Source organism: Gordionus sp. m RMFG-2023, chromosome 1, assembly GCF_954871325.1.
Source record: "Gordionus sp. m RMFG-2023 chromosome 1, tfGorSpeb1-WG-v2, whole genome shotgun sequence".
Taxonomy (NCBI): Eukaryota; Metazoa; Nematomorpha; class Gordioida; order Chordodea; family Parachordodidae; genus Gordionus; species Gordionus sp. m RMFG-2023.
In genome coordinates this window covers 12,754,600-12,770,237 of record NC_088775.1, presented here as the reverse complement: position 1 = coordinate 12,770,237, position 15,638 = coordinate 12,754,600, and the positions used below count along the sequence as shown (strand labels likewise).

The 15,638-nt window shown below is 26.6% G+C and overlaps 1 protein-coding gene across 1 annotated transcript; it reads left to right on the top strand.

Annotated features, from left to right (window-relative positions):
- Positions 1-1,685: 1,685 nt before the first annotated feature.
- Positions 1,686-13,052, top strand: LOC135931049 (actin nucleation-promoting factor WASL-like). Its single transcript, XM_065467905.1, has 11 exons — positions 1,686-1,842; positions 1,886-2,026; positions 2,133-2,219; positions 2,324-2,435; positions 3,331-3,390; positions 6,013-6,157; positions 6,652-6,694; positions 7,313-7,475; positions 7,689-8,521; positions 11,823-12,060; positions 12,522-13,052. Exons 1-11 carry the CDS (start codon positions 1,738-1,740, stop codon positions 12,572-12,574), a joined length of 1,980 nt encoding a protein of 659 aa, XP_065323977.1. The 5' UTR covers positions 1,686-1,737; the 3' UTR covers positions 12,575-13,052.
- The last annotated feature ends 2,586 nt before the right edge of the window (positions 13,053-15,638 follow it).

Sequence of the window (15,638 nt, the reverse complement as noted above, 5' to 3'; positions counted from 1 at the left end):
TTCACATAAAAAATTCAACATAATTGATGAATTTAGATATATTTAAAAATATCTCCAAAGACCCGACCCGAATTTTTATCCATATATTTTAACAGGGTGTTGGGGGTAGTCATAAATTGGGGGTAGGGTATAATTATTTAGAGTGCTATCTATTGCAATTTTCAATGATTTATCAATAATATATTGCTATAATAATATATAATTTAACTATAGACCTATTCTAATAAAAATAGATTGCTAAATGTCGACTAATATCATATATAGTAATATTTTTCAATTAAAACATACTTTTGGATAATTTCCTGCTATCTTCTTAAATGTAATTTAAAAGGGTTAACATTCTATTAGCCATATTTATGCCCGACAATATACTATAATAATACATTTGTTATAAATGAGAGGGTTTTTAATTTATTATATGTTCTGAAAAATAATTCTTTTACATTTAGAGATAATTTTTATTATTTAAAAAAAAATATGGAAGGGGCGGACTGGCCATAAGATCAGGTGGGCAATTTGGCCATGAGGCCACGAGAAAATGTCTATTTTTGAGGCCGATCAGAGGAAAATATCAAAAGAGAGGCCGATTAGAAAAAAATATATTATGTTCACATTATTTTCTCTTATCTTTATTTATTTTTAATGATATCTCTATGATTTGAATATCACATTCCTTGGGAATTGTCATTTCGTTGACTATATTTTAATGCATAAAATATCAATAACATCGCTTGACGCTATACATCAATAGCATGTTCTTTTCTTTGTACTTTATTTCAAATGAAGTGAAAACGCTTTCGTTTGAGTAGAGTGAAAGCTAAGTTTTGATTAATTTATTATATTATTTTTATATATTGATTTATTGTAGAAATAAATTAGCCACCATTTTTTGTTCTTAATTAATTGAAATCAAATAAAATCCAGGTCGGTGAATCAGATAAAAGGATGGATAGGGTGAAACAGAATAATTCTGGCCAAAATAAGTTGAGAAGGCTGCAAAAAATAGGTGAGATAAGGTGATGGGCACGTGAAAAAACCCTTAGATGGATATATGGTAAAGAGAGCTTGCTCCCAATAACGATAAATGCACTTCAATTTAAAATAGATAATAAATCATTTGAGACAAAAACTTGATAATTTATGTAAATTTAAGACTCTACGTACAGCTATAAAATATTTGGAAAATTTTGAAATAATACTAAAAAATTCGGTACTTTATCAGCGTGGAATATAATAGAAGATGCTAAAAGTCTTCTGTATGAAACACTTTCATATTTAATCCCGGAGGTTATCAGGGTACACAATGCTCTGCCAAAAAACGAATAGGACGAGCGAAGAGACAAGATGAACGTCCCCAAATATTTTAATGAACAATAATTTCTTTATATAATTCAATATTAGCAGGACCTGCTAGAAAGTCAGTCAAAGAATTGAAGGTTTCAAAAAATTTATACCCCCTTATAAACAAATCTTGGTTACGTCCTCCCTCGATAATAAAATAAAATATAATATATAAGGGATTATGGTTTTTTGGGATGTAAAGGTCTTTAATTTAAAAAATATTTTAAAGATTAATTAAAAAATAATAAGATGTTTTAGATCTTATAAATACCAATATGAATAATACTTTTTATTTCGGTCTTTTTAAGTAATCACATGTCACATGTTCACATGCCAAGTTCGGCCTTATAAATTTATACTCGAAACAATCTCAAATTAAAGAGACCAATTAGTAAAATGCCATCGCCTAAAAAATCACACTCTCCTATTAATGTTCCCTCGATATTATTAACAGAAGAAGAAAACTTGAAATTATTTAAGATAATGGGAAGAAGATGTTCAGTATATATCAATCTGTTATTAGTTATATTATAGTTACAATTAGACACAAGCAACTGCTGTTGTGCAAGTTTTTCTAGCTGAGCCACCTTTATATAATGGATGGATTAAAAAATGTTGTGGAATTGCATGTTTTGTAAAAGACAATAGCAGAAGATCTTACTTTATTCGAATTTATGATCTAAAAGTTTTTTTTTATATTAGCAATATTCATAAATTTCTTACTATTGTATATCTATCTTATATGCATATTTAAAAAAATACTATTCATAAAATGTATTACATATTAATAGAATCAAATGGCTGTTTGGGAACAAGAACTTTATATTCAATTCAAATATTATACACCTCTACCATTTTTTCACACTTTTGATACAGATGTAAATTAATTAATTTTATAAATATATCTTGTATTTTTTTAAATAATATTTCAGTAACTTTTTTCTTTGAAAAAAAATTACATTTATGAATCTTTTTATAATAGCTGTGCCCAGCTGCACTTAACTTTGCAGATCAAAGGGAAGCTCAAAGATTTCAGCAAGCTATTGATAATAAGCTAAGACAAAGACAAATGAAACAAATTTCAAATTCACAAAGTTATATCCTAATATTTTTTAAAATTATTAAAAAAATATTATATGGCCTTAAGGTAAAAATTTTTTAATAAATTTTTTGTATCTAAATTAACTAACAATTCATTTCATTCATAAATTTAGGAAGATTTTAAGTTATACATACAATAAAACCTTTCTAAAATTATCTTATAATTATGTTTTTAGAACATGCACAAGAGGTTTTATTTTGTAGGTAATCTTTAGAAAATTTTTAATTTGAATATTAAAATAAGAAGTTGGAATTTGAGTTCTTCAGGGGCCCAAATCAAGAGCTATGATACATCATAAATATAGGTCCAGCCCTAATAAATTGAACTAATTTGATATATTTCATTAAATTATCCAAGATATTGCTGAATATTTAACATAACATTGAAATAAATTAATAAAATAAATATTTAGAGTTTGAGATTTCTTCCCTATAAACTTTTTTTAATTTGTGTGATGGGACAGGTATAGATCTAAAAAAAATTCTAATTGGCCTTCAGATGGGCTTGGCCAAACAATTGATTTTGCAAATGACTAGTTGACATATAATAGCTAGGCTTGCATTGTTGGGCCAGAATATCTTTGGGCTGGGTAACTTATTTTTTCAGGCTGAGCCAGAGATAATTTGTGCAAAATATTTTTATTGGTGGGTGCAGGATTATGTAATTTTTTTTGAAGCTTATAATTAGACAAATTTATGTCTACCTTCATAAAAAAATATTCCGACTTAGTAGGACAATTTTTACGTAAATATCTTGGGCTGGCCAAGCTGGTTTGGGTCTCACTGACCTTGTATTAAATTATGATAATTATAATTTGTTTATCTAATCTGATCAACATAATTGGTCTGGTGTATAATAATATAATTGTATATTTCAATAAAATTTAGTTGAAAGAAGTGGATCCATTAACCATATCATTACACCCAGGCATGACTTAGCCAATAATAGTATGATTCTTTTTTTAAAATAAATTTAATATAATTCAAATTTTAATATTCATAACTTTGTGCAAATCTTATTTTTTTTATAATACATATAAAAATAATTATCCATTTTTTATTTATCAAATTTTATATATCTATGATGTACATATTTTTTTTAGCACATATTGTAAATTATTATAAATATTATATTATAAATTAATTTTTAGTCCTTACCATTTAAATAAAGAAAATATTACAAATCAGACCATTGAGAATTTGACAAAAAACAAACTTTTAATTAAAAAGAGAAATTTCTAAATTAATAAGAGTTGCCATTAGACAAATATATAATTTGCAGGAGAAGTTAGTTTTATTAAAGCTTTTTTTTTGAATTATGTATGCCACATAAAAAGATATTTATTCCTTATTCAGAACGGAAATATTTTTAATAGAAATTTCAAAAATAAAATAAAATCCTAAAAGTTGAAGCACAATTAATTAATTTTAGACGAGTGGGTATAATATGAGTAATATTAGTTTTAAACATTAAATTGTCTATTTTACTCAAACTAAATAAGGGCTTAGGTGAAGGGGATTTGGGGCGTGGGACTCGTCCTCTATGGAAATTTGCCTTTTTCCATATATATCATTTTAAGCTATAAAAAAAATTTCCTACACTCCCCTCCCCCTCTCTCTCTTATCTTCTCAAAAAGTGTATTAAACAATCATTTTAAATTCAAAGTTTTTAAAAAGGTATTAAAAAGTAGACTTAAAGATCTCCAATAAAATTTATGGGGGAGACCCACCTAGTTATTTAAAAAAATTTGTTTAATGTTCAAATTGAATTTGTATGTCAATTTTTATAAAAAAATATTTGGTCATATTATTTACTCAGTTACCAATTTTTATAAAAAAATATTTGGTCATATTATTTACTCAGTTACCAATTTTTATAACTATCATGTATATGTCCCCTTTCTCTTGTTCGATTAAATTACAATTTTCTATAATAAAGAAGTATTTCCATTTTACCAATTTCCGTTTAATCTTTTAAGCCCAAAATATGATTGGTTGTTTATTTTTTTATTAGGGTTAATTAATTTATATTAACCTTTTAATAAGGGCCATATGATATCTTGATTTGGTTTTATTTGATCACGTGACATTGAGCGCGCAGTTTAACGGTCCAAAAAGGCTCAATTAGTTTGAAACCTTGAAAAGGCAGTACCGATTCTTGATTTTTTTAATAATCTGGTTCCTAAATTTATTAAAAGTGGCTTTAGTTTTTGCCCTGCTTATAAAAATTGAATAACGGTCACATGATAACGTGGAAATGCATTGTATATTTATTTTTAGTAATATTTTGAATAAGTTTATATACTTTTCTGTACCATTCATTTCATAATTTTTTTAGACCAATCTTTTAGGGATAGTATTTTAATTATTTATTCAAATATAATGATATTAGTATTACCATCTGTTTGTATCGTAGAAAATCTCACTGATTTATCAAGATTTTAACCAAATAAAATATTAATTTGTGCTTCGATATTTCTCCAAATTATGGGAGAAGAAAAAAAACAGAAATCCTTATCAAAATTTAGTGTTATTAAAATCAGAAAAATGATATTTTAAACTCTGGATCTGGAGAATTATGTTTAATTCATTATCAAAATTCAACGTTTCCAAATCAGACTTTCATTAAAATTTTTATTAAACTTATTTTTTAAAATATAAATAAACCCTAGCCAATATCTTTCTGACCCTAACTTATATCGCTCGAACTTTTTTTAAATCTTAACCCTAGTATCTTTATTTAATTTTAACCTTCATCTTTTCTTCTTAACCCTATCTTCTTTTATAAAACTTTAAAATAAATGCATTCATCATTGTTTCCTTGATAACTATATTGTTTTTTATATATAACAAGAAAAGCTGTAGAGAATTATTATTTTTATACCCAATTATGCATATTTTTTTGAATGGAAGGCAAGAAAAAAAAATTAAACCAACTATTAATTTTCGAATAATGACAATTTTGGATAAAAAATTAAATAATTTTTGATATTAAATTAAATACTTTTTGATAATAATTTTTTTATTTCTGCGCTGGGCATTAAATATATTAAACAAAACGTTTATTTTTCAAACAATAACGATAATTTATTCACTAATCTTTCAAAATAAATTTAAATTTATAACATTTGGAAAAATATTTTTTTAAATCTTAACTACTATTAAGATATCTTATTTTCTTTGTATAAAAATTGATTTCCTTTTATTATATTGCAGGGTCACCTTTAAATCTAATTGAAAGAAAAGAAAAAAGAAGGAAGGAAAGAAAGAAGATTTACTTTTCATAATCAATTAATATATTAAGATATAAATGTCCAAACTTATGAGGAATCAGCTTTGGTACAAAACTTTAAATCTCAAATGAATTGTAATATAAAAAAATCTTCAAAACAAATTTTATAAAAAATCTTTCAAAATGAAATCATTTTTAATAAATTTTTTTTACTAGTCAATAAAGAAAACTATTTATTTTATTATTTTTTTAAAAATATTATAAATTCTCTTTTATTTTATATATTTATTGTAAATTAATTATAAATCAAATAATCATTTATTTGAAAAAAAACTTAGACATTATTCCCTTGATAAATTCCTCTGCCATAAACCGTTCAAGTTCGTGCGTCGCCCAAGGGAAAATTCCTAAATTGAGAAAGAAAGAGGTCAAGAAGAGTATGAGACTGCGAAAAACCGACATTGGCCAACCTACGAATTTTCAGTTAGTTTTTTTAAAGGGCATCATAAAACGGATTAAATTTCCTTATCTTCAAAACCGATCCGTTTCGCTTTTTAGGTCTAGCCCGGATTTTTTTATTATACGGTCTGACCTCGATTTTTAAAATTTCGTAAAAATTATTTCAAATGGAAATTAAAAATGGGAGCAAAAAATGATGTTATAACTAATTATATGATTTTTCAGACTGGTTCGATAATTAAAATTTATTTCCTAAAATAAATTAAAAATTTTTTTTATATTTATATTATTAAGCTTGGTTCCAATTTTTAAAATCATGTTATTTTACAACCTGGGCCAGGCCTACCTTGAAAAATATTTATTTTTTCATCTTACTGAAGTTGCAATTTATTTTAAATTAAACCAATAAATGTGATTCATTGGAAGATATAAAATAAATATAATCAAAATAAGAATTTTTATTTTAGATATTCTCTAATATTTAATTTTATTTTAAAAACATTCTATACAATTTATAGGCACATACAGCATGTTGGCTGGGATCCTAACAAAGGCTTAGAAGTAAATTTTATTTTTTTAAGAATTTTATATTAAAGCTGATATTAATTTTTTTTTAAAATCACCATTGGAGTCTTCTTACTTTATTTAAATGTTTACATTCTTATTCAAACTTAAACATAATACAAAATCTTATATGAATCAGAACCTCATAAGTAAGGGGACCACTCAAGAGCTTCACTTTTAGGTCAATATAAAAAGGGTATTTAATATACTGAGCATTTTAAATTGGATTTTGGAAGGAGAAGGTGGAGACCTGAAAATGGTCGAGATATAGTGATAGATCTCGCATATAATAATATCCTTATACACTTTTTCCATTAATACGTGTTTTGCACGATTTAGGCCACATTCATAGTGGGATCTGATCCTACGCAATTTAACAGCTGATCGATTTTAATAATCTGTTAATGAGATCAATTTTTTATATATTAAAATCAATATTTTTAGGTTATTATCATAAATAGAATTATTGATAAAATTAATATTAATAAAGAAAAATTGATCAATAAATTTTTAAAATCTATCAGCAGTTAGATCATTTTGGACCCCATTTTGAATACGGCCTTAAGGGATTCGTAAAAAATTAGTTATATTATTATTTATTAATTTTGACAAAAGACCGAAAAACTAGATCCGGTACTCAAGGATTTGTTTTACAAAGCTGGCGTAACGGAAAAAGATTTACAGGACAAGGAAACGGCCGAATTTATTTACGATTTTATCGATAGACAAGGCGGTGTGGAGGCCATACTCTCAAACAACAATTACAATTCACCAAACTGTATACTCTTTAGTTTTTATCTAATCTCCTTCAATTATTTTTCTTCCTTTAAACATATTATTATTCAATTATGAGGCTTGTATGATTATATCTGCTTGGTAATAATATAACATCTTAAAGTAAATTTTATCCTCCGCCCATTATTTGTATTTATTATTTTTTACAAACATTATATTTACATTTTCCGCCTTTCAAATCTCCCCCCTTATAAAGCCTTTGATAATCATTCCACGATCTCAAATCGTCCTCCACAATTGCCTCATATACCCCAAAATCGTGTTCCTGCTCAACCCTTTATCCAACCCTGTAATGGGTTCAACAACCAGAATCTCCCAAATAACTTCTCTAACAACCATTTCAACCCTCCTTTCAACAGCAATGTAAATATGGGTGGTAATACATCTTCTCGTTACAACTCTGCGTTACCCCCACCTCCAATACCATCCAGGAATATATATCCGAATCACAACTCTCAGATTGGGACCTTAGGCAAAGGCCCACCCCCTCCTCCACCCCCTCCACTATCTAACCTTCCTACTTCGACACCCACAGGTTTATCATCATCGCTTGGCAACAAAGGTGATTCCGATTTTTTTAGATCTTTTGACCAAAACGTTTGCAACAATAGCCTATATAGAAACGATGAACGGACAGCGGCGTTCAACTTGCATAATGCTTATAATCCATCTAATAATAACATTGTTCAACCAGTTCATCCCAAGTTTTCAATGCCTAATACTAGCAATACGGCTAATAAGCTTCCCAATGTTATTCCGAATTCACAAATAATCAGTAGCAGCATTATTAACACCAATAATGCTAAAACACAAGGACTACCACCGCCCCCACCCCCTCTCCCCACGCCTGCAAAAAATGATATAGTTAAAAGCAAAAGTCCCCCGAATTTGGATACAAATAGCAAAAATATTACATCGAATGAAGATAAAAATCGTTGTGATAACAAAATCTCAAAGAATGGCCCAAAAGTTGTGGAGGATCGTTCTTTACTCATGGACCAGATTAAGGGAGGAATTCGATTAAAACATGTAATATTTTTTTTTTAAAAAATAAGAATGTAATTTGATTATTATTATCCTTGGATTTTTTTTGTTAGAGGAGGATAAGTTCAATATTATTTTATATTTAACTCACAAATGGTTATGCAAAATCGCTCCACTTGAGTCGATTTTTAAAAACGGCTAACTCAATATTTATAGCCGTAAAATTTCTTTCATTAGTCTCGAGATTTCCCTAATAGATGCCCAAACCTTTGTGCCATTTATGAGCAAAATCTCCAAGTGTGCGTAATATTTTTTGGATAATATACTGAGTTATCCGTTTTTAGAAATCGGCTCAAGTGGAGCGATTTTTCATTACTACTCACAAACATATTCATATTTCATTTGATTGGGACATCGGTCATTTATTGGTACTTGATCAATGTTAACTAAGAAGTAAGAACAAATTTTAAAAAAAAAATTTGCAGTCTAATTAAATTAGATAATATCATTATTTCTGAGTAGTTTTTTTTCACTTTAAATTACTGATCTCTATCTTTACCAATTGGTTGTGATAAAAACTTTTCTTTTGGTTGATTAAGTGTTCGAACTTAACATTAAAAAAATCAGTCCAGGCTTAAAAATATAACAGAGTAATTTTTATTCGATTAAAATTTATAAAAAAGACTTAATTGACTTTGTAAAAATCGTTTAATATATATTTTTGTCAATTAAAAATTTGGGGTTGAACACGTCGGCCGGCTGGTGAAAATTAAGTAACAATTTTTTTGATTTAAAAATCAAATTTTATAAAATATGCCATGGATGAAAATAGCGATTGAGACAAAGTTTTTAAAGAAAAATTAAATTGATTGGAAAATATTCAATCTTGTCAATCTTTAATATTTCTTTATTTATAAAAAAAATTTAACATTCTGTTTAGTATATAATATATATTAAAGCTTATATGATAGGAAAGAATTTTTTTTTAAAAAAAGAAAAAATACATTTTAAAAAAAGTTAAAAATTATATGGATTAAAATATTAAGAAAACAGGGAGGTGGAGATTAAAAGGATATATTGTAAATATTGTTTGGCATACGAGAATGGAGATTATTGGATCTGCATATCTCGAAAGATATTCTTTGCCTATTGTATAAATTTTCTTTGAATCTTCAGTGAATGTTAGCCTATTACCTAGAGTTAAGAGTATCGCTTCTTCTCCGAAATTTCTTAATGTAATAGCGATGGGTAAATAAATATGTTTTTAATTGGGAATATTTGTTGCTTTTCGATGATTTGGCTGCCGCAATGGATGCATATTGTACGTCGATTTTGCAAACGCATCTATACAGGTATAATCCTATTCTAAAGATGGGTCCTTTGACCAAGGCGTGAGAGAAGACTATGGTCTTTTTAGTCCAACTTTATCTAAGGTGGAAAGATTGTTGGCTGATAATAGCATTTTGTGGATTAGGTTGTTAATTTCCTGGTGCCAAGGGTGTCTGCCCTTAGATTGCTAAGATAGAATTAATATTTATAAAACTAAATGTAAGTTAATTTTATTAACTAAATATCGTATCAATATTTAATTATAACGGGCATGAATAATTTATAGAGGTTTTTTTAAAATATTTGCTTAAATTTTAAATTAATTTTAATGATATTTTATTATATCAAAAAAATAATAATTTCATTCAGCGCTCCACAGGATTGATGCTTTCGATTTTAACCGATACTAATGGCTTATATCAGGGGTTGTTAAACGGCTCGATTTTTAAAAATGACTAACCCAATATTTTAGCCTTAGCTAAAAAATATTGCTCAAGCCTCCTTATTTTGCCCATGGGTGATAAAGGTCTATTAACGAAATATCGAGGCTTGCATAATTTTATTTGGACTAAAATCTTAATTTAAAATTAGCAAATCGGGCCCTTTTAACATTAGCTGATACTCAAAAAATGATCATTAAAATTTTCATTTATTTAAAAAATTTTAGTCAACGTTATATGAGTTTATAATATAAAAAATTCTTATAAAAAAATTTTAACCCATAAAAAGAGAGGGAAAGAATGTGCATTTAATATTTCTTTATTATTTTTAGAGTTTAATTTTATGATAATTAAATAAAAAATGATAAAATAAACACAAAGAATGATGATACTGATGAATTATGAAAGAAATAAGTAAAGAAAAAAAGGAAGAAATTAAGCTAAAAAAAATTATGATATCAATGAATTGTGAAAGAAAGAAATTAATAAAGAAAAGAAGAATGTTTTAAACAAAAAAATGATGATATTGATGAATTAGGAAAAAATGAAATAAATAAAGAAAAGAAAGTTATAAACAAAAAATGATATATAAATTTTATTTTTTTCCAATAGATAGAATATTTATTTTGGGTATTGGTTGTATCGGCGGATACCAATGGCACGTAATAATGCATAGAGATAGACTGACGATTCATTCATTTAAATTTTAGCAATCCAAATCAACTGGTGGCTCGTCATTTTGATTTTCCATATAAATAATTTAATTAAAATTTTATGAAAACTATTTCTTTAAACATTTTATTATATGAGAGACTAAAATGGCGTGTCACCAGCTGATTTTTATCCAACGACGCTTCGATAAATCGTCAGTCTGTGTAAATTTGTATGGTTTTAATTGAAAAAGCTAAAACAAATAATAATGAGATTTAAATAAAAATATTATTCAAAAAAATCTTTGATTTAAATCAATCTGATTTAATTATACCTGCTCTAGAATTCACAATGCTAAATCTGGCCAACGATCTTACATTTTTGCTGTAGATTTGCTGGGGGTGGGGTGTTGATGCATCATGATTACAGGCAATGGTCTGTAATCGTATTTAGATATACCATTTCCCCGCATAATAACGTTATCTTAATATATAAATTAATCTCTCCATCCAAATCGTTAGTTTTAGGGTAACCAACTGAATATCCAGTGAATACCCTTTCTTTGGCCTATATTTTTGATACCAAATTAACGTTCATTATCTGTGATGCCATAATTCTGTATAAATCGGGAGAATTTCGGATTGTAGAATTATTGTTAACCGATCTGAAATATGTGGTTGATTTCAATTTCTACCTAAATCTCACTACTCAGTAATTATTCGTATCAGATGAGATTCTGTTAGAGATTTATTTATACATTAAAAACGCGTTATTAAACGAGAAAATCCCCCAAAACTATAGGCAGGTTTTCTTCAGAGATGTTGGGGCAATCCAATAAGATTCAAGTTAATAAAGATATACTTAATTACCCTCTTTTAAAACTAGACTAGATTAAACATAAATTCTCTTTAACATATCAATATTAGATCGATTCACTTCCTCCACCCACAACTCGCCCCACTAATTCATCATCTGTGCACTCCCACACACTCCAAAATCGCAAATTACCGCCTAGAAGTGATATGCTATCAAAAATCAATGATAAAAATAATGGTCACTGTATAAAGGAGGACAAAGCACAAGATAATCAACCTTTGGATGGTGTAGCAGGTGCACTAGCAAGGGCTCTTCAGCAGAGGGCCAAAGTTATACAATCAACATCAGGTTAAAAGATAATTTTGCATGATGATTTTATTAAATCTTGATTCTGTCTCTCATAAGGTTCTTCATTATGCAAGATAATTTAGGCTTAAACTTTAGTTTATGACTTGATGAATGTCGTCACAATTTTGTGACACTTGACATAATATTGGTTATTTTTAAGCTGAAGAATCAGATTTAAACTTTAATTTGAAAATATTCCAACTATTCATGCTTTCACTAACTTATTGCTAAAGTTCATTTTAAAATTTTTATAGCTGATTTTAAAATTATTTTACAAGTCTTGAATTGTAGCTTAGACCTCATTATAGTAAATGTGACATGTTTTATCATTTAACCCATCTTGCTTACTAAAAATGAGACCATTTATAGAAAATTAGATCATAGAATTAATAATAAATCATTTTAATACCCATATAATTTAACAGATAGGAAACTAATATTGCTATTTATTCTAATTATAGATTCAAGTGAAAATGAAGATTTTGAAGATGAAGATGAATGGGAGGAGGAATAATTTTTAACACTTATTTTTTTGTCTTAATACTGTAAATAGTTTTTACCAAATAATCGCACACCATTTATATTATTGATATTTGACATTTATATGTTATAATAAGATTGCCATTAATAGAAAATGTAATAATTATTTATTCATTATAAAATAAATATAATAAATTTATATTTAAGGTTGTGTCCAAAACCTATTTAAAAACTTTAAGGGAACATAAAAGGCTTATTTTGTGTTTTTCTATAAAATTTCGAAGTTGTCAAATTTAATTTTTTATTCTGGACACAGCCTAAAAAAAACTATGGTGGTATAAATTTATAAAATTTCTTTTTAATTAATTTATTTTTTAATAAATAATTTTTAAACCAACTAATCTAATTCAAAGTATTAAAAAAGGTTATCTCATTAAACTTTTATTTATTTAATTTTTAATTGAAATTATATATTAAATAATTTTTACACTTATGTTTTATTACAAATTACAATGTATCTATATAATTTATAAAGCCTATATATTAATAAAAATTGCACTATGGTAATAAATAATAATTTTATAGGATTATCATCTTAAGCAAAATATTATTTTATTATATTCAAATATAATTTATATACAACATTACAAATATTTTTCCCAATTTTGATTCTTATCAGAATAATCATTTAAATTGTGAAGCTTTGATTCTTGAAAAGTATTCTGCTCTTCATTTTTAAGTCCTTGTTTTAAATTCATTCTCTGCACAATATCCCTGCAATTTTGGGCACTATCAGTTTTATAAATAGTCATTATTGTTTGTTTAGATCCGCATATTTTGCATTGCCATTTCTTAATTTTATTTAGCAATATAGATTGAAACATTTTGCACGAGTTGCAGCAGACGATATTATAAGCTTGAGCCATTTTTGAATACATTATATCTACCTAAAAAAAAGAAGTAAAGCAGTCAACGATCACTGCCTGTCAGATTTAGCAGTGTTGACATGATCAAATATAATTAAATATACATGTGAATCTCTTATCAATATATTTTCATTTTGTTATTCCCTTTCAATACAATTACATTATAAATCTAATTGCTGGTTGCAAAATACACTGCATTGCTTAAATTACAAAATCCATAGCCATGCTAATGTTTAGCCATGGACATAGATCATCGCATAAGCTATCACGGTTTTTACTAAAAATTTATAAGAACATATTATATAGGCAGTTTTTTTATAAAATTGGACGGTGCTATTAATTGTTGGACACTTTAATTTAGATCAATAGTAAAATAAGTTTTCAAAATATTCTAACTGGTGGCTGTGAATTTGCTTAAAAAGATATTTGAAAACTTGCAGATTTAAAAACTAGTAAATTCCACTCCCTTGATAGGCCTTAGTCAAAATCAAGTTTGTTAAGCGTCTAAAAGTGTTTTTAAATAACATTATGCAGATATTTCTAATTCGTTTATCTTAGGCTTAATTAAATTGTAATTTTTTGATAGGATCTCAATTAAATCCTCATTATTTTTTATAGAAGCTTGGTATAGATCAAAAACAACTCTAGTATCTTTTATTTTAGGGTGCTATGTGTCTGATCAAATATATTCTTTAAATAATCGAATAGTAACAAATCCTATATTAGACTGCTTACAATGTGAGGGATTTTATTATGCTGATTAATAGGAGATGATGGTCGCAAGCCTATTAGCAAAATATATACTATCTTTTTTCTTGCTCATGGGCCATAACCAATAGCTGTTATTTTACGAACATGGTTAAACGAACAAATATATGGATAATCCCGCCCAAGTATTATTTTCAAAGAAAAAATGAAATCCGGGTAATAATTAATATTTACAATTTATTATATGTTTTATAATGATTATATTTATATATTTTTTATATAATAATTTGTATGGCAGGGGCGTCGCTAGCCTTTACATCTCAGGAGGCTCAACTAAAAAAAATTATATGGGGGGTGGGCGAAACCCCCCATATCCCCCATTTTTTTATATTAATATATTATTAATTTTAAAAATTTGCTAACTCTGAATAATTATTCTGAATTTCATATTTTGTCATTTATTATATTGTACTAGCATATAAATAATTAAAACAATATAAGACATTTTTAAAAATATTATTTTTAATACAAAATCTATTTATTACAGTATAAAATATTTTCGATTGCTGATATAAAATAATTTGGTGTCTTAAGAATTACAAGTGATAAATAAGGTTAATTAATTCATACATATGCCTCAATTGATAATGGTTTTTAAAAACTACATATTATAAAATCAGCAACTTACATTGACAAAAGGTCAAGAAACTAATATAAAACTCTGTTTCCATTTTTAGACAATGTTATATTGAATGGACTAATAAGGAAAAATGTATAGGCCTAACCAAATCAACAATTCTTGGAGAATAGAATACAAACGATTAATCCAAATCATAAAACTATATGGTGGTTAGAGCTTCCTCTTAAATGACATGATGGAAGCTAGATAAGTGATTGAGAAAAAAATTGTGAGTTATTAAATTTCTAAAAGATTATCTTCCATTTTTAATGATATATAAACAACTACACAGTTGACCATTAGTGCTTATAAAATATGCTCTCAGCAGCTGTAATAATAATCTTAAATTACATAGCCACACAAATAATAGATGCTGGTTAATTTGCAGTCATAGCCATGACACTCACTATATTAACTTATATCAGAATTTATTATGCTAGATATAATGATAAAACAAAAACACTAAAAATCTTTATAAGAAATTATGCAAATGTATTGAAGCCTTAAGTTATTTACAAGGCAGGGATGCGATATTAGAAATGAAACATTTTGTAACTATAAAATAAGAACCAGAGCGATATGATATGATAAAAGAAATTAATTAAGATTTTATATATTATTGTAGCACCACCTCTAGTTGGTATATTATATCTTAAACTAGTAGTAGTTTGTAATAATATCAAAAATATACTAGTATTAAAAATTTAACTCAAAACTGTTTTTCAAATAAGAAAAAAATAGCTTTCCTAAAAACAGGTAAAAAAGAGAAAAAATATTTAATTTAT